At 55.2% G+C, this 21,185-nt stretch overlaps 5 protein-coding genes across 5 annotated transcripts; 3 read left to right on the top strand and 2 right to left on the bottom strand.

Annotated features, from left to right (window-relative positions):
* Nucleotides 1-1,105: 1,105 nt before the first annotated feature.
* C8Q71DRAFT_574976 (uncharacterized protein) lies at nucleotides 1,106-3,344 on the bottom strand. Its single transcript, XM_047919457.1, has 16 exons — nucleotides 3,283-3,344; nucleotides 3,118-3,185; nucleotides 3,045-3,057; nucleotides 2,937-2,991; nucleotides 2,825-2,875; nucleotides 2,542-2,771; nucleotides 2,440-2,484; nucleotides 2,327-2,389; nucleotides 2,210-2,269; nucleotides 2,073-2,160; nucleotides 1,975-2,018; nucleotides 1,899-1,921; nucleotides 1,825-1,845; nucleotides 1,518-1,767; nucleotides 1,365-1,447; nucleotides 1,106-1,307 (listed from the first exon to the last, which is right to left on the bottom strand). The coding sequence occupies exons 2-14, from the start codon at nucleotides 3,153-3,155 to the stop codon at nucleotides 1,518-1,520; spliced, it is 981 nt and encodes a 326-aa protein (XP_047780077.1). The 5' UTR covers nucleotides 3,156-3,185; nucleotides 3,283-3,344; the 3' UTR covers nucleotides 1,106-1,307; nucleotides 1,365-1,447.
* Nucleotides 3,345-10,381: 7,037 nt separating this feature from the next.
* Nucleotides 10,382-11,412, top strand: C8Q71DRAFT_723268 (uncharacterized protein; the record flags this gene model as incomplete). The annotated part of the gene is made up of 3 exons (XM_047921576.1): nucleotides 10,382-10,883; nucleotides 10,939-11,101; nucleotides 11,154-11,412. The coding sequence occupies 3 exons, from the start codon at nucleotides 10,382-10,384 to the stop codon at nucleotides 11,410-11,412; spliced, it is 924 nt and encodes a 307-aa protein (XP_047780076.1).
* Nucleotides 11,413-12,183: 771 nt separating this feature from the next.
* C8Q71DRAFT_574651 (uncharacterized protein) lies at nucleotides 12,184-15,031 on the top strand. Its single transcript, XM_047919455.1, has 11 exons — nucleotides 12,184-12,410; nucleotides 12,525-12,649; nucleotides 12,711-12,846; nucleotides 12,899-12,999; nucleotides 13,062-13,186; nucleotides 13,249-13,316; nucleotides 13,383-13,498; nucleotides 13,552-13,838; nucleotides 13,898-14,049; nucleotides 14,103-14,565; nucleotides 14,620-15,031. Exons 1-11 carry the CDS (start codon nucleotides 12,278-12,280, stop codon nucleotides 14,912-14,914), a joined length of 2,001 nt encoding a protein of 666 aa, XP_047780075.1. The 5' UTR covers nucleotides 12,184-12,277; the 3' UTR covers nucleotides 14,915-15,031.
* Nucleotides 15,032-15,137: 106 nt separating this feature from the next.
* C8Q71DRAFT_906947 (uncharacterized protein) lies at nucleotides 15,138-17,952 on the bottom strand (the record flags this gene model as incomplete). Its single annotated transcript, XM_047928938.1, has 7 exons — nucleotides 17,739-17,952; nucleotides 17,459-17,683; nucleotides 16,996-17,401; nucleotides 16,319-16,943; nucleotides 16,031-16,263; nucleotides 15,455-15,974; nucleotides 15,138-15,401 (listed from the first exon to the last, which is right to left on the bottom strand). The coding sequence occupies exons 2-7, from the start codon at nucleotides 17,634-17,636 to the stop codon at nucleotides 15,138-15,140; spliced, it is 2,226 nt and encodes a 741-aa protein (XP_047780074.1). The 5' UTR covers nucleotides 17,637-17,683; nucleotides 17,739-17,952.
* A 440-nt stretch (nucleotides 17,953-18,392) lies between these two features.
* On the top strand, nucleotides 18,393-19,921 carry C8Q71DRAFT_574708 (uncharacterized protein). The gene is made up of 3 exons (XM_047919456.1): nucleotides 18,393-18,696; nucleotides 18,767-19,721; nucleotides 19,790-19,921. The coding sequence occupies exons 1-3, from the start codon at nucleotides 18,655-18,657 to the stop codon at nucleotides 19,858-19,860; spliced, it is 1,068 nt and encodes a 355-aa protein (XP_047780073.1). The 5' UTR covers nucleotides 18,393-18,654; the 3' UTR covers nucleotides 19,861-19,921.
* Nucleotides 19,922-21,185: the final 1,264 nt, after the last annotated feature.

Here is a 21,185-nt window from a genome sequence, read left to right as displayed (position 1 = left end):
CATCAGCAAAGGCGCGGTGGTTGATTGTTGTCATAAGTACTTAGCTGTCGTTCATTCGCCTGAGTGTGTCTGAATCTATGTTACATAAGTACTATGATAACTCTCGTGCCAGTGGCCTACTGCTCTCAATGTCTCAATATTGCCTGACGCCGTCTCGGGGCGTGTTTTTCTCTACACCACCTCTCACGCTTTCAGGCGACCGAGTAGATCCACCATTGCGAGACTCCACTGAAGTACAGTGGGCGATGCCTTTCCAATCAACGTCGCACGCGCCTTCGCCGCGCGCACAGGTAGTGCGTCATCTTTGCCAAAACCCGGTGTCTGCCATCAGATATGCCGCCATGGCAGACACTTACGCTTACAACTCGAGCGCCATACACGTTGACTGTTCATCAGACTCCCGTCATGGTTGACTTCGACAACGACAATGGCAGTAACTTCGGTTGTGGGGACAACAGCCTGAGAGGGGATTTCAGAGCTTGGCCCGGTCAAGATCCCACCACCATGCCAGGCGGGCATAACGTCAACAGCTTCAGACAGGGTGTGAGTACAGGCCGCGGAGGGGCAGGAAACTGCACTGGCAGAAACACTGATAGCTACGGTGGTGCGGTCAGTATGATTTCCTTTCTTGACCGCTTGGGTTGAGTCAGATCTGAACTCGCACCTTAAGTTGTAGGGTTCCGGTGGCGGCGAGGTGCTTTCGAAGTAAGCAGATGGAATGAAAGAGAGATTTCGAGCAGTGGTCGTACGGCTGGTAGGAAAACAGTGGCCGACTCTTGCTCTGAACTCATGACAACCTACTTCAGGGATTATGTACCTATTACGAGTACGGAGGTACAGAAGATGAGAAGTACGAAACCATGTGTACATGGTGGAAGGCGCTCACCGGGATGTCGTGATATGTATAGCACAGCTTAGAGCAGTGGCAAATCACGCTTTGTACGATCTTGGTACGATCGCCCCGCGATCGCGCGAGACGAGCGTCGACTCCGAAGTTCTCTCGTTGTGCTCCTTCCGCGAAATGAACGCGTGGCTGCCGCTTCCTGGCCGGATAATGTACCAGGCGTCATGTGTCTGGTTCCTTGCGCCAAAATCGCGAAATCATAGATGGGTCTGAAGGCAAATCATGAAGGTTTGAGAGATGTACAGACAGCAACGGCGGCTCGTGGTGGACGGCTGGTAATGTCGCTGCATGCGATGACGTGTGGACGAAGAGGATTGGTTCCAACGATCACTGTCGCAAGCTCTTTCGTCACCTCGGTCATGTCAACCTGTCACGGTCCAGATGTACAAAGGTAGCAATGCGACTTTTGCGCGAGATGGTTAGGAATAGAGTCGCCGTCGATGGAATGCACAAGACTTACAGATGGATGAATAATTTATTGTTGAGATTGTTGATATGCTTGTGTTGGTCGAAGTTGCTTGTTGCGATGGAAAGATACTGGTTCTACAATTCGCAGAAGCGGCATCAGTACGACAAGGCAGCACTTCGACGCATAGGTGCCGGACAAACCAACCTAATGCGTAGGGCCAGTGGTCTGCCGATCTAGTCCCAGACTTCGCTGAATGCGCTCAGCCGCTGACGTTGCCACCTCACCTTGTGCGGCAGACCTCTCTGGTTGATGGAAATCTTCAACATCGGGAAATACCGAGGTGAACGCGAGGCTCGTGACGTCTGTGCCACTGCGATGATGCTGTCCTCTGGGTAGGTGATCACGTCCGAGGAAGAAGCGGTTGGTAAGGTTGGTGAGGAAAGTGTTCGAGTACCTATCGGGTACAGTGAGCGATTGCGGGTAAGCCGTGCATGCTGATAGGACTGCGTACAGCTTCGTGAGGGTGTATATTCTGAGGCGTCGTGAGGAATGGGTGTGCGACGAATAAGTTCAAGTTGTGCTCACGGTGGTTGGTAATATGCCGCTTCCTTCGGTGAGCCTAAGCGATGTTGCGGTGAATTCTCATGAAATCAAGACGTACTGGGGCTAGAATGGCGAGTATGAGACCAACGGTCGCAACGCTTGCTGGTATGCATAGTCAGCGATACAAGACTCGCAGGGTGAATGCAGTCGGTGTACCCGTAAGACTGCCCGTCTCGACAACGAGTCTTATAATCTTGTTGATTATTCTATCGGTCGCAGCAATGCCTGTTTTCCGTTTGATCATCTGAACGATGGTGATGAGTCTCACCTCCTGACTAGTGATGAACACATACCAATATTGTCATGACTACGGCAATAAGAATGTCAACGAAGGCGCTACCGGCCATCCACAGCTGTACGCGCGAGATATCAGAGTTAGATAACGACGGTCGGAATAACGCGAAGCTTACAGAGGTCACGATGAGGGTCGCCTTGGACGAAAGGAATTGCGAACTTGCCGACCCGTCCTTGAGCTGTGCTCTTCCGTGACTGTCCCACACGGCAGTTGAACGGATGCACTGACCTTGATTCCCACGAGAAATCCGCACACCGTCTGCACCAAAGCGAGCTTCACTCGCAAGAAGGTCAGCGTGCATGTTTCTCTGAAAGATCATGAGCACCAAACCAGTATGATGCCGCTGACGATGCGGGTGCTTTTCGAGAGCATACAAATCCGCCAGGCAAAGAACAATTGCGTGATCAATGAAATCACCGAGCACAATATTGGTAGCGGCATCCAGCCGACGTGTATTGTAGAGAGCGCGTCGCCCTGGCCGTAATCTACGACGAAGACTTGCCAGGCCATCGATGTCAGATTGATTGATTGAAGCCATTCGAGGATGAAGACCACGTATACTGACAATCGGCGTCAGTTAGGAAACATCGAAAGGGCCCGCAATACGGCTCACCAAGGATCTGGAGAAACAGTGGATCACAAGAGACGTTGACGTGGTACAAGTCTTGAAATAGGAGCTACTTTGAGCTACTATAGGCATACAGAAGCTGGGGAAACGAACTCACAAACTTGAACGTTGAGCACCCCCAGCAATGCCCAGTCCATGAAACAGCCTAGTAACTAAACCTTGTTTAGCCTTTAGCAAGTCAAGCTTCCCGGCGACTGAACCCCACCGCAGGCCCAGATCTGCGCATAAGGATAGACTGAGTCTCGATTTGGACAAGGAAAGTCTTCGGATACACATACTGCGTGGCAAGGATCTGCGTGTCCTGCTCCATGAACATGGAACTTGATGGGTGACGAGTTATGGAGACCTGAGTTCGCAGCGGGAGATATATGAAGGAAGCGTGGCGTAACCAACGGAGAAGCTCTATTCAGATTGCGATTCACCGAGCTAATAGGGGGCCTTACGTCAAAGGGATAGACCAGACTTCGCCGCAGCTACGAGGGAAGAGCCCGTATCGACGCGCCCATTGGGTGCGATCAATTCAGTGCTCGCCATGGGACCAAGAATAGGAAGATCGAATGCGGTTGGGTGAATGTCGCTCTTTCGGACCATCCCCGACTACTTACCTATCCCTGAGCATTCCCTGTCGCGTGTGAACGTGCTCGGCGAAGGCGCGATTCTTCTCACGCCGTTGTTACATACTGTGGACGCAGGGGCGCGCGGGGCCACATATGCTGCCGTCATCGCGCTGTTTGCATTCAAGGCTAGTAAATAGGGAATGCACACAGACAATGACACCCAACCGTTGCCCGAGACGGTGAATCCGTGAAACTCGGATTGAGAGGGGTAAAGGGGAGACGGAACCCTGGGAGTGGCGCATCATTTCTCTTCAGGGACTGTTTTCCGAACATTCCCCACGTACGGAGAGCGATATGAACTGCTAAGACGTAAAAACATATGACAAGATACCGCGCTTGGATAGAGCGGGCTTACCTGGCTTCTGGGGTGACTGGACGATGTTCCGTCGAGGGCAAAGATCTCGAAAGGCTCAGGTGCTGGCTAGACAGCGGTATTGAACAGGGATCTCCCCGCCTGAGCTTGGATCGTCCATGTTACTATCTTGACCGAGCGTTAGCCAGCCTGAATCACGGTTCTGAAAACATGCCTGAAGTAACGGCTTACTACAGACGCGGAGTGTTCGCCAGGACCTGGATACGCTTGTGGCAGGCCTCTTGGGATAGCTATGTTTAGAATTTTGGAGTTCCACAGCGACTCAACGGCCCAGCCTATCGGAACGTGCTTTTGTTGTACTATCTAGTCATTTTGCGGACCGAGCCGACTTTGAGTCGCGTCCTATGGTCGTTAGTAGTCGCCGAGGAGGTTGATCTTGATCGTGACCTCAGTGGGAACGCCGAATGGTTGTCCACAAGCCCGAAATCGAGCAAATCTAATTTTTTGATTGGGACACAACACCGCAGACCGTTCATAAATGAGAATGTAGTTTGAGTCAAGTTTGAGTTGAGGGAACGTTGAAAACTTGAAAGTACGCGTAGCGACGATGTGTGCAGCACGTGATCCGTTGCCGCCCACGTTCAACGTCCATGACTCCAATCGAAGTTCGAACGCCACTCAGGCTGGAGTCTGGCACTGACTACTCGAAAGTAGTTCAACCAGCCTTTGACTGTTCCTGCTACATACCAGTACTCAATGCTCTGAACAGAATGAACCTGTATCTCACTCGCCGCTGAGAACTTATCCCCTGTGACTCGCCCAAGACTCGCCTGTGACTTGTACAAAGACGATGTCGCTAATCAACAACTTTACACTCAATGACTTTTTGCATCTGGGCAGGTGAGTGACAACGTCTATTATACACATTGATGCCCGTCCCTCCGGTAATTATCTGCGTATGACATCTATATCATGATGACCTGGCGCGGTACGTCTGTCTCCCTGTTATGCCGTGTTTTGGACGCTCAAGGAGCCTCATCACACCCTAGACTCAGCGTGCGGCACTGCAAGGGTAACGCACCCCTCACCCTCGATATGCTTCTCGTACACCTTGAGGTTGCGCTGGAAAGGCCATCCGTATGTATCCCATCCTGCTGGCTCATGAAGCTACTCATATGTACTAGTAGCGCCGCTACTTAGCATCCATCTCATTTCCCGGCTGCGAGACTGCGAACTCCTTGGTCTCCACTCGGCCGCGGACAATCAGTAGTGGTGTGACTCCGAGTTCGTGACGTGATTGACGTGACAGCGTTCATTCAACGCTGATGGCTACTATGCACGATTCGGATACCTGGCAATGACAGCGGGCATCGCCAGAAGCTGCTAGCGGAGCCGCCGTCCACAGCGGAAGCGTGACAGAGGGCTTTCATAATACTTCTTACTTTTGGTCATTCTCACCGAGGGAAAGATGACAGAGTCAATGAATGAAGCTGAAGTTCAATCCGCATCCGCAGGAAGCGAAGCGATGCGACCCTTACAGCCAATGTATACGTGTTTCGGCTATCGCGGTTCGACATACTCAAGTACAGGCCGTGCTCAGGCTGACATGTTTGAAATGAGTCGTCATGAAAGCGGCAATGAAGGTGTCGCTGCTAGAATGTACGGGCCCAATAAAATCTGGTGCAACGACGACGGCTATGATACTTCTCATGGCGATAGCGGTGTCGTAAGTGCCTCCTTTCCGACTCTTCCATTTGCTCCAATCTTGCTACTCTGACATTCAGATGTCTCGCAGAGCTTAGATGACTTTGGCCTGTTCGGAAAGGTGCTGTATGAAGTATTCAAGAAGGACTGAGTTTCGTAAGCAGGTCATTATTTTTGCCTCGCGCTCTGGCAGCTGACGCGTCTTCAGCTCGCTTCATGACATCGAGCTCATGCACTGTATCATTGATTTTCCCGACGGACAGATAGACACGCATGAATTGCATCGACACAGGCAGTGAAGATGTCTCTATGAGGCGCTGCCTATTCAGGAAGATTGCCGGTAGGGATGTATACCATGCTTGTTGATGCTCAGACTCCGCGACGCGCACACCGATAGTATCCTGAGCGGTGAGTCTTATAAGCTTAACTTTCCACAATCGGATGTCATGCAGCTCATGCCTCGCTTCGCTACTACTCGACGATGATCGCTTGTAGTGTCGACGGCGATACGTGCATTGCTAGTCGGGCTTCTGCAGCCCCCAGCTGTGGTTACTACATGCCGCACACAACTTCGTCACGAGGACTATGCTGCTCCCCAGTTTGCACTCGGTGGGACGAGATGTTCTCACGTCATGAAGTATCGATAACAGGTTATTTTCGTCCACCCCCTCCCTCCCAAACGCCGTGCGCAGGACTGGGCCAAGAAGGAATGACCTCATTGATGTGCTCAGTATGATCGCTGTGCGTTGTGTGTACGCTATGCATTCTGGCGTTCCCAGGTGCGACGCTTGCTTGCTCAGCGAGAATTCGTATTGTCAGTCACAGGTTCGGACGCGGAGTGCTTCGCTGTCATACAGAGTGCGTGCCTTGTTCACTGCGTCATAAGTATGCATGTATGATGCCCGTCCTCGTCAGTATTCGAATTCCTGGTCAGTGTGCCTGTCTACTCGCGGAGTACAAGAGCCCATGATGCTGAGCCAAAGCTCTTCTGTGGGAACTAACATCCTCTCTATATTGCACCACCATCCTTCGACATGGATCGCTCTGACAACAACAACAGTTACGGGAGCAGCGACAATAACCAGAACACGGGTGGTGGAATGGGTGGCGGCCAGGGCATGGGCGGTGGCAACATGGGAGGCGGATCCGGCGGAGGAAACAACGACAATGGCGGCAACGGCGGTGCGGGAGGCGGATACGGCGGAGGCAACGATAACTACGGTAGCGGCGGCGGTATGGGCGGCGGGAACGACAGCTCCGGGAACAATAACCCGAATGCCGATGGAGGGAACAGCAGCTATGGCGGCGGCGGCGATAACAGCAACTACGGTGGCGGCGGAAACAACAACTATGGCGGTAGCAACGACAACAACGGTAGCAGCGGCGGGACGGGCAGCGCGACTCGGAACAATTCGTCTGGCGCCGGAGGTATGGGAGGAGGATCGAGCGGTGGTGGTTCTTCCGGCGTGGACAGCGGCATCGAGAAAGCCGCTCAGAAGGCTGGCTACAATGTCGTCAGTTCTCTCATTACTGTTGGCTGATGAAGATCTCATTGCTTACGATTCCTTTGTGATGACTACAGAGTCAGCAAGAGGCGAACACGGCGGTCAACGCCTTTGACGGCATTCGAAAGGACCTGTAATGACATGTTCACTATATGTATGTGGTCTATCTTCCGCGTTGACGTCGGTATTGATTGGTTTTGTAGGGTCGCTCACATACTGAGTCACTTCATATCCGTGCTGCACCCAACGGAAATCGAAGAGGGACATGTACCAATATGGTTCTTGATGAATGTTTGACCGCCGTCTCGTATGAATCTTGTTGATCGTATGTTGACGATGCGAAATGTATATCACACTGCTCAGCCATGGAGCTCAACATTTGGAGCATAATACAGCTGTGTGCATGCGAGATTTCAGTGCTGTTTTCTGTAATCCGGCCTGCGCATAACCACGTTAGACGATACTCCGAGTCGCACCACACTGACAGCGCTGCTGGGGCGCTGAGCCTGCAGGCAATGTCATGGGTTTCAAAAAGAGCCGATGCATCGTATAGTATGTAATAAATATCAATGCGCGGGTTTGCAGGCGAACCTACAGATCACACTCGTTACCGCTAGATTGCATCGCCTGATTGCGCCAACAATGTGAACATGAAGTATCATACCCGGCCTTCATGGTTTCGAGCTCGCGCCCTAGGGCGCCCCTCACCTGTCAATAGTATTCAGTGCTCATACGCTTCGAATGCACATCACGTATGGAGGACCGACCGCTCACGGAGCATATCGGCTATCACGAATCCCATACGCAGGAAAACGGATTGAGACCGCTCAGCGTGCAGTGAACCTCTGGACGGCAGTACGTCCTCGGCCATTGCTCTAATGACAGGAAAGGCTGGATTAGTAGTAGGCGGCACAGGTGATCGTCGACGCGCCCACCGTACCTTGCAGATCAGTCCCACCAACACCGTGACGCTCCACGCGCGCGTCTCGATCATTGCCTTGCGCATGCGCCCATACCCGATCGAAAGGGGGTTTTCAAATCCGAACGTGGCTTCCGAGGCGTCGTGAGTGGGAGGCCGGTTGATGGATCATAGAAGGTCGATGCGATGCGACTGCATGAGATCATCCCGTTGGTGCTTGCGCGAATGATCGGAATATCTCACTGGCAGGAGTCTAATTTGCGTAAGCTGAAGGGTGTGTTTAGAAAGCGTGCCCTCGGCTGCCGCAAGTACTCCCCGAAGCGGGTGAGCGCCATAGTCATCGTGCTCTGTTAATTTTGCGCGCATTCCGGTAACGAACGTGGGCCTTGACTGGTGCTGCTTGCCTCGTTACGGTTATTGACCGGCGAAGGGACTGAAGACAATCCCATCAAGCAGCGCAGCAAATCGCAACCTCTGTACTTACGTGGTGCATCAACCATCGGTGCATCAGCTAGCAATGGATGGGGCTTGTCGAATGTACGAGCGCGACGCGAGAAGTGAAGTCTGCTGATAAAGGCAGACGGAAAAATCACCGACGGCGCCTTGACTGCCTATTCATTGAAAGGCTTGCAGAATAAGTAGATGTTGCAACACCGTTTGACCGGAACAGATATATGCGCACCAGATCAGTTGCAACCCCTTCAGTCGGTGAGATTGCATCGAGAGAAGAGGCGTGTAGTGCGGAGTATCACCACAATGCGTGATGTGCTCTGTCAGTCGTCAGGATGATGGAACAAACGATGCTAACCTAGTCTTAAATCGCTAACGACTTCGCGCGACTAGCAAATCAATGATTTCAGACGGTTGCGCTTGGGTTGGGAGTCGGTACGACGGATTCGGACGGCGAGCGGTAAGCGCTACGACGGCGGGATTTTCCTGATTTGGACGTGCGGGGATTGGTCATCCCATTATCGTCTCCCGACTCTCCGTATTGCTACCTATCACATGTCCTAATCCGATTGTCGCAGCACTTGAACAAATGCGTTCACCACCACTCGGACATTCCGTTACGTGTGAGTCAATGTACTCTGAACTCCATGGGCTTACATAACGTACCTCGGACGGCCGCGGTAATTCTAGCAGTTATTGCATTGCCTCACGCCATAGCCATGGTACTTGTATGTAGCGCCGGACTTGGTCGGACTGGAGCCTGTTCCGCATCATCGCCTTTTCAGTACACCTCACAACACTGGCAGAAATCCGCACCTCTTTCCGCAGTCCCTCGCCCTCACGAGAACGCCAACGCGTGGTTGTCCTGCTCCTTGACTGGAAACAGGCTCGCCTGAGTCGCCTCGCCATAACCGTGCCCCGCGTTCATATGGCGCAACGCGACGCCGCTTGGGGTTGCGGTGCCACCGCAGAGATCGCCCTAAAAGGTTATAATACGCTACGTCCGCGCGCCAGTATTTGGCGCGGGCATATTCGCTCAGGGCCATCTGCCAGCGGTACAGCTGCACGCTGTAGTACGCGACCGTCAATAGGAGACGGTACACATACACGGTGTAGGGCTGCGCTGTGGGCTACATGGTGCCCTCCGTCGTCGCGCACCGCCTTCGCGCGTGCTGTCCAGCCTTCAGGCGATTCGAGACGCCTTCGAGACGTCGACTCGGGTACAGTGTTCGTAAGGCTTGCGCTCGTGCGGGACGGTTGTGTCCACCGTGCCCCGCTAAGGGACGTCTGACCAGCGCCGGCAAATAGAAGACGACTTCCGAGGGGCACTTATAGCTTCCCCGGACTGATCATCAGGCGAGAACATCTCGACATCGCCTTGGGCGCGGGTGTAGTTCATACCCGTGTCATGCCCGTCGTCGTCGCGTCCCGTCATCTGTCCTAGTGCGTGGAATTCCGCAGTGCAATAAGCTTGTACCGCAAGTGTGATCGTGTCATTGTCGTATCCGCCCGTCGCAGGATAGCTGGAGAGAAGAGCGAGTGAGCGAGGACTGTTTGCGACTATAAGCTTAAGGCACTGCACTGTTTCAGGGCCAGTACTAGTTTTAATCCCGGCGGGTAGAACGAGGTCGAGGCGTCGCGACGGGCGTATCAGCGATGATCTGCACATTGCGACACACGCATGGCGGTCAGTCGCCAGAGGCAGCATGGCAAGTGCGGCGGCACTGCCCGCGCGCTATATAACACGCGTCGCACCTTTTCCAACGCGCCCGCTCCTGAGCCATCCACCACTCTGCTCAGCTGGTTTCTGGCACATCGTGCGCACGTCTTATTCCCTCCTTCCCGCTCATCACCCAGATCTACGCTTCTCTCTATCGCCGGTCGATTGCGAGTCGCAGCTCACGACATCTACACGAATCACCTCCCCTCACGAGTCTCGAGACGACTTACTTTTTTCTATCTGACATGATGAGTCTTGCCCAGCCTGCATCTCAGTCTGACAAGCGCACCCCGCCTCCGTTGAAGTCGGCGACGATGCGCAAGTGGCCCCGCGCCTCCCTCGGGCTGTCCACCCTTACCATCTCCTCGCGCCCGCTGCCCTCTCCTACGCCTGAAGTGAACTATGAGCAGATCACCGAGGTCGCGATGGCCATTGCAGAACAACTCGGTGCCATGGCCCAGGCCAGCCAGCCGGTCGCGACCGACGCACCGCTCATGCTCGCGAGCCTCGAGCCCACCCAGGTCCTCGCCCTCCACACCTGGCTCCAGGACCGCTACGACTGGGACGACCCCAACCGGATGATGTTCGACGAGGACGTCACCGCGGAGGACCTCGCGCGCGACATTGTCCGCGCGCGCGGGGGCGAGGGCGCGGCCGTGGGCGGCGCGGTCGAAGAGGAGGACGACTTCGAGGAGAGCTTCAAGACCGCCGCCGAGTTCATGGCGAGTCCCGCGATCTGGGTGTCCGACACCAAGGGCACGATCCGCACCGTCCGCGTCGGCACGCCGCGCATCAGCACCACCCTTGAGACGTTCCGTGAGTCGCACAGCCCCTCGCTGACACGCCGGTGATAGACCTGCCCTCTGAACAGCTTCCATCGCGCTCCGACTATCTTCCGAGCGCGGTGTCGAGACGCCCCTGCGGAGCGCGCCCGTGCCCGTCACAGCCAGCAGGTATGTCAATGGGGAAGCGACGGTCGACATCGGCATGGCGCCGTATGAGTCGTGGACGGGCAAGCGGTCTCGCAAGCACAGGTGCGTCCCCCGCGCGCCCTCTCCCCCTCTCGCTAACTCACGTCGTTCCCAGCCGTGCGAGCAAGATGATCTTCGGCGTGCTGGGCCTCGCTGCCCTGGCGTCCCCCCTCTCTCCCACGCCGAACAACGCGCTCAGCCCCACGTACGATCCCCGCGCGCCCTGCTCCGCGCACACGCCCATCTTCTCGCCCTGGCTGCAGTCGCTCCGCGTACACTCCGTCGACCCGCTCACGTCGCCCTGGCTGCCGAACCGCCGCGGTTCCGACGGCCTCTGGGCGTTCCCCCAGTCGCCCCGCGGTGTTCGCTGCTGAGCGCTTCCTCCCGCCTCCCGCCTCCACTGTCAACGGACACTGAGAAAGGACTCCGCCTTTGCACGTTTCACTGCAGGATACTAGACTTTCATCGTCGTCGGATAGACTGTCGCTCGCCCTCGTGGTCGGGTCGGTCATTCGTTTGATGCCCTCCTTTATGATCTGGGTCGTTGGGCCGACCATGACGATGCATTACGTTCACGATACGCTCACGATGTGTTACTGTACAGAGATTTGGTTAATAGAGCTGCTGCTCTGGAGGCTCCTATACACAGATTGTGGACAACGCATGCTAGAGCCTAGGAGGACCGCGAACATCGCAAGAAGGTATGCTGGGGCACCATTCCTGCGATGTTCCAAGTTATGTCTGGAATACTGCAACGGACTGCGTCTTCAGCCAAAGCGCAAGGCAGAATGGTCTTCTCCCGACATCATACCATGCAGCATCGACTCGGTATACTTATTAGCGGGATTAGTGTTGGGTACTCACCGCATATAAGTAGTCTGAGATTCACGAACTGGTTCTTGTAAGGTCACACCTGCAGCATATCTCAGTCTGGTCATACTGGCGATGCTATATCCATTGCTATACATGCCCTGAGCACGATCATCTTCGAGGTTTGGTTGGGTTGGAAGTGTAAGGTGCGAGTACAAAGTAGAAATCCCGAGGTGGTGGAAGAGTGGGTACAAGGACAGAAGGTGATGTGACAGCGCGTGACGCGCTGTGGTTTGACGCGTGACGTCACAGTCCATGTACGCGTCTGGTTGTCACGCTCGACCACAGACGTCCGCACAGACTGTCCCCCCGCCTCGCTCTCCCTCCCATCCTCGACAGCCCGGACGACGCGGGATCGCTGGTGAAAACATGCCGAAGCTTCCTGGAGGACCGGATGGGCGCAGTCTACACGCACGAGCCATATTGGGCCCTGAGCTCTACGGTCGTCTCTCGGAGACGAAGGTGTTGTTGGTGGGCGCGGGTGGTATTGGCTGTGAACTCTGTACGTCGCACGATTTCCTGGACAAGTTAATGGCTCATCAGACCGACTCTACATCTCATTGGCCTTTAATATTGCCTTGACGCGTATAATACTTCGCTCGATACGGCCACCCAGTGAAGAACATCGTGCTCACGGGCTTCGGAGACATCACCCTCCTCGACCTGGACACTATCGACCTTTCGAACCTCAATCGCCAGTTTCTCTTCAAGAAGAAGGATGTCAAACAGAGCAAGGCGCTGGTGCGTGCCCTTCCCATCGGGCTGTAGTCAAACTCTGTCTGACGCGACGACTGGTGGACAGGTCGCAGCCAGGACCGCATCCGCGTTCAACCCGAACGTCAAAATCACGCCGATACATGGCAATATCAAAGAGCCGCAGTTTGACGTTGCCTGGTTCCGAGGCTTTGACATCGTCCTCAACGCGCTGGACAACCTCGGTGCGTTACTCCGTCTCTCCTGCCTTCAATCTTCGAGCTCATGACCTGATAGATGCGCGGAGGCACGTAAACAAGATGTGCATGGCTGCAAACGTCCCGCTGGTAGAATCCGGGACTGCCGGATACCTAGGCCAGGTCCAGCCTATCGTGAAGGTGTGCTATCCTACCTCTTCCTCGTATACTGAACCGCTTCTCATTCATGACCCGTTGCTTAGGACCGCGCAGAATGCTTCGATTGCGTACCGAAACCAACACCCAAAACGTTCCCTGTCTGCACCATCCGCTCGACGCCCTCCCAACCGATACACTGTATAGTATGGGCGAAGAGTTACCTCATGCCGTGAGTAGCCCAATTGACATACCAGAACGACCCATACGAATTCCCCGCATTTGTATGTGCAGTCAACTATTCGGCGAGGACGAGGACTCGGGTGGCGAGCTAGACGACGCCGAGAAGCAGGGCGAGAATGGTAAGCGGAGTACCCCTTCATCCTCATGCATTGCCGATGAATGAACCCGCGTCTCTCAACTTACAGCGCAGGAAATCGCCACCCTACGTAAAGAGGCCCAAGCTTTCAAGGCTGTCCGCGCTGCCCTCCGAACGCCGGACGTCGGCAAGGGCCCGAGCGCGGCGAAGATGGTATTTGAGAAGGTAATAGCCACTACTAGGTGGGCAATGTACGTTTGAGCTCATGTCCCTGGCAGGTCTTCCACTCGGACATCCTCAACCTTCTCTCTATGGCGGACATGTGGCGTTCTCGTGCGCCACCGACGCCACTGGACTTTGAAGGCATCAGGAGCGGGGCGTTCGTGCTGAACAAGAAGACGTACCCGGAGGATGGTGCTGCCCAGCGCGCACTGAAGGACGTGAAGGTGGACAGTGGAAGTAGCGGCATGTCGAATGGTTCGACGCCCAACGGTACGAGCGCGGCCGGCCTGAAAGACCAGCGGGCGTTGTCGCTCAAGGACAACGTGGACCTCTTCGTGTCAAGGTGCGTTATACATCGTGCGGCCTCTGTAACGTTGTCAATGAGCTGGTTATGTTACGCAGCACTGAACGGCTGGCTGCACGCCTACGCTCAGGAGAGGACACGATATCATTCGACAAGGATGATGACGACGCCCTCGACTTTGTCACGGCCGCCTCCAACCTCCGCTCCATCGCCTACGGCATCCCGGGCAAGAGCCGCTGGGAAGTCAAAGGTACGTTTCGTTGCTTTTGGCTCAGCAGCTCCGTTCGCTGACCGCTCCTACAGAGATGGCTGGAAACATCATCCCCGCCATCGCCACCACCAACGCCATCATCGCGGGGCTCATCGTCCTGCAAGCCTTCCACCTCCTCCGCAAGTCCTACAACGCTCTGCGCAACGTCCACGTGCAGTTCAAGCCCACTATGCCGCTCAGCGCCATCAACATGACGCCGCCGAACCAGAATTGTGGCGTCTGCAGGGACACGTACACGGAGGTGCTCTGCGACCTCGCGCGTGTGACGCTCAGGGAGGTCGTGGAGGGTGTCCTGGGCGACGGCGAGGACGCGGGAGGGCTGGGCGAGCGCGATGTGAGCGTGTATGAGCACACGCGCATGCTGAGCGACCCGGATTGGGACGACAATTTGGAGCGGACCCTCGAGAGCTTGAACGTCACTCGGGGCAAGTTCTTGTCGATCGTCGATGACGAGGGCGAGTTCGCTACAATTCAGGTTGCGATTGGTGTACTCCCGTGAGTTAATGTGCTCTTGTGAACCCTTGCGTTGATCTAACCGTACTGCTCCAGGCCAAATCATCCGGCAGACGGCTCAGCTTTGATCTTGCCATCTCCTTTGCCGACACCACCACCAAGAAAGCCTAAGAAAGCTATGCCCTCGACGCCTCCGCCAACAGGGACAAAGCGTGCTGCGCCAGACGACGACGAGCTCGAGCCTGCGGCCAAGCGGCAGAAGACCAACGGCATTGCGCCTGTCCCGCCGCCGTTCACTCCAAGCAAAAAGAGGAGGCTGGAAGACGACGGTCTCATCATGCTGGAAACTCTGGACGAACCATTAGAGGACGATGTCATCTTGGTTGATTGAGGTCCGCGCGTATGAAACAGGACGCTTCGGGTGCCCGTGGTACACTACGACCGTGTTAACTCTGTATTCTTACTTATATCTGCTGTGTCCCTGCTGCTGCTGCTGTTGTTCAAACATCGAGGTTATCATCACGTTGTCCCTCACCAGTGCCAGTGTCCAGCCAGAGAGTCCGCAGTGTGAAAGTATGGATGGTACAGCGTGAGTATCACAGGTGAACGGGTTCCTATTGCTCTATGTCACTGCTGTCCAAGCACACCAGAGGCTCCTTCGCAGAAGATTTGACGACCTTACCGAACGCGTCCTTCTCCGCTCGCTCGAGGTCGTCTTCGTCATCACTGTCGAGGACGTGTAGTGGAGAGTCTTCACGAGAGATACCGGACTTCACAGAAGTGGGTGCAGGGCGCCCTACGCAACTTTTCTTCTTGCCCGGCCTTGGAGCGAGGTCGATATCCCTCTTGGAAGCCTGAACTGCAGCAAGTGCGTCGAGCTAGGGCAGGGGCATAGTAAGTACCGCGCATGATGAGAAACTTAATCTGCTACCTTGCTCTGCAGCTTAGGGTCAGCCGTCTTCCGTCCGTCCTTCGCTGTCGGATCGAATCCAAGTTGTTTGATGAGCTGAGCGGAATACACATGCTTAAGCGGTTGCTGGTTCTCTTCCTCTTCGCTCGCCTCGGACCCGCTCTCAGCGTCAGATGCATTACCCGCCTTAACCTTCTGCCTAGGCTGTCCCTTCTCCTCTTTCTTGACTTTCCGGGCCTGCTTCTTGGCAAACGCCCTCGCGGTAGCGAGGGCCTGAGACCCAGCCTTGTCCCGCTTCAGGAGCTGCTGCAGAGCGCGATCGGCCTCCAGCGTCGATGCTTTGCGTGATGCCCTCGCTTGAGCATCGCGGCCCATCGACTCCGAGAGGAACAGTGACTTCGAGTCGTTAGAGCCCGAGATGATATGTCCAGAAACGACATATGTTGCCCCGTTGTTGTCGGGCTCTGGTTTAAGGCCCCACTGCCTGGCGGGGTCGTGGTCCGGCTTCTTCCGCTTCGCGAAAGTCGACATGCCAGATGTCCTGATCATCCAGGTAAGTCGGTCGATAGGAAGCATTGGATGGTATAGCAGACTAACCCGCTCGAGAACTCCGCACGGCCAGCACGCTTACGTTCAACGGCATGTTGTATGTGCCAATCACACACATCTGCAACGCGCCTGTCGCACCAACTCCCGCACTTCGTACCGTCTTTTCGGACCGCTTTGCACATGCCCAGGTCTAGAGAGAACCCGATCACAGCAATGGATTCGACGGACTCAGGTGTGAGCGCGAGGATGTTGTCAGTCGGATGGGGCACATCGCCGGAGCGCTGCAGTCACATATTATCAGCATTCGTACGTCTCGGACTGCAAAGTTTCACCGACCTGGAACGGCTTGAGGACCTTCGGGTTTAGCAGGGCCACGACAGCGCCTTCCTTCAACATCGACATCTTCTCGAAAGCTCCCCTACTTCCGCCTCGATAGACCTTCTCCTTCTTTCCATTCTCCTTGATGACGACGTCGTGGCCATCCGACTCAAACAGAAGCAAGGAGAGTGAGGCATCGCCGCGAATGACCGTCTGTCCTCCTGTCGCGGAAGATCCAGGGGTGGTGCGGCAGCCGAAATCAACGAGCTTCATGTTGACATACTTCTTTCCGCTAGGTCGGGGCGGTTCGTCTTTGCGTACGCGCTTCGGTCGCGGATGTCCCTGCATGCTCTTCGCGGGAGCTGTGGCATCCAGAGGCACGTCCAGCTGGTCGACAGTAGTTTCGTCTTCATCGTCGTCTGCGCCCATCTTATCATCACGACCAATGCCAACCGGTGCCTGACTTTGCTTGACCTTCCCCCGCTCGGCGACCACAGCGATGGTCAACCAGTCACCCTCCACTGGCACGTCGTAGCCCTGCTTGCTCGGTAGGAGGCGGACAACCGAGTAAAGCCGCGATGGAGAGAGGTAATACCGGCCGCGGAGATAGTCCTGAAAGTCCTCAAACGGGATTGAGCGAGAGCTAGTACAGTGTTAGAGCAGTTCCTAGTGGTGACACGCCAACTACGACTCACGAAAGTCGAATGCCAGAGTTGGGTTCTAGCTTCTCAAGTCGAGGGTCGTCGAAGGGCGGCTTGTGATCCACTGGTCCAGGGACGAGATCCTCCACTAGAGCGAGACGGTCGTCGCGAGGTGGGACCGCCTCTGATTCGGCGTGAGGCGTGGCTACCACAGCCGGTTGTGTAAACGCGGTGGACCGACTGACAGCGCTCTTCTCTTGCTGCGCGTCCTTATGAGATTGCGCCCTGGCGAGCTTCTCAAGGACCTTGGACGGCGCAGGCTTTTGAGGCTGGGGCTGAATTGCCGGTGACGAGTAGAAAGCCGACGATGCCGGTACGCTAGCAGCAACCGGTCTTGGTCGTTGGGATGAAATAGTTGAACCAGTGCGAGGTCGTTCTGGGTGATTGAGCTTCCTCTTCTCTGGGAGGTACGACATCGTGAGCTCTTCAGAACAGGGTGAATGGCATCATTACGCACTAGATGGTGTTTCAGGAGCAAGAAGATGCTCAGAAGCCTCCTTCCGCTTCGGTGATTCAGGTGGAGCAGGCAAGCTCTCTTCAGACCCATGAAGTTGAGCTTGTAGCGCAGCGATCTGGCGGCGTATCTTTGCCTGCTTCTCCTGTTCCAGCGCTTTCTTGGTCGTTGAGGATTCCATAGCAAAGAATATTGAAGCAATGTAGCACTTTGCGTAGGATGGGGATGCTGCTTGACTTGTCAATTCGAAGGCGACCCGCGCAAATGGACTCTCACTACAGACCGTGTCTCGTCCGGCAGCCTCCTACAGTTTGTTACTGAATTTGAATCTCCACACGTACCCTTAGCTCTGTAACGATGTGCACAGCAGAGGCAACCCAAACAAGCGAGGGGAGCTTTGGCTTGCAGCCAGTTTGAAGAATGACGGGAGGGAAGAAGACGCGACTCATCGTGGCACGCGTCACGGTCAAAGCGTCGACGCGGTCACATGAGCACCTGCTGGTCCGCGCGCTTGTTGTAGCCTCGCGCTTTGACCCCGACTCGGACGCAACTCGGACGTCTTTGCGCTCGAGGCACAAGAGCACCGCAATGTGGACGCAGTACATCTTACGACCTTCTCCACTTTACGACCTTCTCCACATATGATAACTACATGGAGGTATCACGGACGTCGGCTTCACAGCGCGCCGCACGACTAACGACGCATATTGCTGATTACTAGACTGAACTCGGAAGAACAGCAAGGCGGAATGGGGGCGAGCCAACTGTGCACAGACAGCGTCAACACTGAATTAATCTGCGCACGCGCTGTAGATTTGGTGATGTACTTCAACGGCCTCGTGAACAAGCAAGGTACGACCTCGCGGGTTTCCTTCGATGTGTTCCCATGTATGAAGCAATAATCCTTTGATAACATTACAGATGCCTCGGTTCCTGGACAAAGCAGACAACGGTTACTGTCGATTTCTTGAAGCATGACAACCGATTCGTTGGCTTGGCACTGTGGCCGCTAGTAACAAAGCGGGTCCTGGGCCACACTCATCTTCAGGGGCTTCGTGTGCCCGCCGCGGCTACGGTGGCACAAGTGGCCCTTAAGAGTATATAATGAGTAGCGAATCTACCAGTCTTTCTGCTGGACCATCCTCCGCTATCTCCTGCCCCATATCTCCAAATCCCCGACCTCGTTACACAGTTCCACTATGGGTGGCAGCCGACGACGCAATGACAATGTTCTCAACAGCGTAAGTTGTGAAGCAATACGCGGACTGTTATATGCGTGTATGCTGACACGCGTCTCTCTCACCTTCATAGAACCGCGAGATGGACGGCAAGTTGGAGAGGCAGCTAGAGGCCTTGAAGCAGTACACCCCCGAACAGCTGGCCTACATGACCATCTCGGTCACTCCTAACCAGCAAGGAATCCACATCCGCTGGCACGATGAAGCTCAGATAGCCCAAGAAATGCCCGCGACGTTTCTTCTTTCGCTCATGGGACAAGGACCCGCCTCGCAGCAAGATGCTCACCCGCTCGCGATCGAGGGGGCTGACGCTGCGATTGCACAAGCCTTCGATGGCAGCGACGAAGCCAGTCAGGACGACGAGGAGGAGGAACAAGTCGAAGACATCGACATCCGCGAACTGGCGCGCTACCGAAGCCCCACGGAGCCCATACCAGGCCACTATGATCCGTCGCCCTTGCGCCGTGGCATGAGCGTCGACGCGGACGCGGAGAACGCGGCATGGGCAGCGGAGGCGTGGAAACAACTTTGCGAACAGAATGAAGGCGGTTACAACCAATTCATGAAAGCGGAGGAAGACGGTGTCTTCGATGGGTTCCCAAACCTATCGCCGGGCTCGGACGCGGGTCTGGCCTCAGACTATGCACACTCACAAGCAGGGGACGAGGCAGGATATGACAACGGGACGGAAGGGTCAGAGGGCTGGCAGAGTAGGGAATCAACTCCGCAATACGCACAATCGCCCTCGCAATATGCGCAGACAGGCCAGCAACACGCTCAAGCTGTGCCGCAGCACGTACGGGCCTTCCACCAGTTCGCGCGACGTGCAGCCTCCTTTCCTTGTCAGAACTCCCCCCGTCCCTTCTACGCTTACACTCCTCCTCCTGTGTGGGGAATGGTCCCCGTGTTCCGACCGAGCCCTTCCGTCCGGGGGTACCGCGAGTTGCAAAGGGCTCACCCAACGCCGAACTACGCGCAGGGCGCGGGACAGACAGATTCCAGTTCCGGAATCTATTCCAGTCAATATGGTACGTCCCCCGTCCCAAGCCCAAGTGCGGTGAAAGCTGAGCCATGTCTGATGCCATTAATTCGATAGTCAACGGGCCGGCACAGCCTAACTTTGTGCAGGGCTCCTCAAGCGGGCAGGCTCGTCGGCGTAACTACTAGACCCTTCAAATTCTGAACTGCTGCCAGAACCTGTAGCATGATGGACGTTCGGGCTCGTCCGACGAGTCGAATGGTATAATACTGGCTGCGGCGGAATCTACGGTTTAACAATCACATCTATTCATATCGAAGCCCTTTCGGATACCGTATGTTCATATGTGATCGTCTCTCCCCTTTTATTCGCATGTACTGCATTGGCAATATTATTCACTGGCACAGTGGCAATCATGGCGCCCTCAGCGAACTTGGGTACATCATCGCTACATGTCATTAATGTCACGTGGTGCTTCCCGGCGACTCGCAGCGGCGACCTAAGTACTGAATGCAGTACTGAAGTCCTCACCGGCCTCACCGTTCGGACCTAGTTCGGACCATGATTCTAGGCCGAGGACCTCCTCCAGACAACACTACATCCGCAAGGACGCCTCCGATTCTTTGTGAGATGTATTCTATTGAGAGACTCGTTGCTACGTCCCGCACGGCTGTGTTCGTCACGGTCGCGCTTCAAGACGCGCTGACGAGTCGGCACTGCCGCCGGTCACTAATAAATCGACAGAGCGGACAAAGCCTGTGGCACTCACGTATCTGGATTGGCTCGGAATGAAGCATGACGCCGATTAAGGCAGGCTTTAAACATCATCAGAAACACTGCACCGAAGCATATGCACTGAACGGATCTCGTTTAATGAACGACTTACTTACATAGCGAGGTACGTAGCATACTACTGCTATAGTAGCCAACCCTTCGAGCCCAGAACAAGAGATGTCCAGTTCTCTCACTCGAATTGCCCTACTAGGTCCGCCGCGATCCCGATACCTACTGCGCTTGGTAGCTGGTGGTCGGTCTCAGCTAAGAACTACTACGACTCCTTGGCAAGCTAGGATTTCCTGCTGCAGACAGGCGGTCTGTCCGAGTCGTGCATGCATACGGAGTCCCGATAACGAAGGGCCGTTCCTTGCATCAGGTATAGCAGATTACCAATTTTCATGTCATCCTCAAGACCCTCATTTGGTCGACTCCTGCGCCAGTCCTAAGCTGACAGAGCAGGGACGCACGATGCTGGTCGCTTGGAGGACCGTGCGTATTAACACCAAGCCATGCGTCCGTCCTATCCTTGCCTGCATCGCTCGTCCAAACAGGACACATCCGAATCGATATCATCCCGAAGACACTCTCCTACCGAATTCGTCTGAAACGCGAGCGTCGTTGCGAAGCGGACACGTGCGTACCAGCCGGAATACAAGGCGACCTGCGTCGGGCGCCGTATGGCCTTTCCGGAAGTGGTAAGTTGGCCGTTTGGTCAGCTTGCAAGTGCGTCGTGCCG

The sequence above is a fragment of the Rhodofomes roseus genome, assembly GCF_022264815.1.
Source record: "Rhodofomes roseus strain CIRM-BRFM 1785 chromosome Unknown C8Q71scaffold_8, whole genome shotgun sequence".
NCBI classification, from domain to species: domain Eukaryota; kingdom Fungi; phylum Basidiomycota; class Agaricomycetes; order Polyporales; family Fomitopsidaceae; genus Rhodofomes; species Rhodofomes roseus.
The sequence above is the reverse complement of the archived record's forward strand: the minus strand, read 5'-3'. Positions and strand labels throughout refer to the sequence as shown.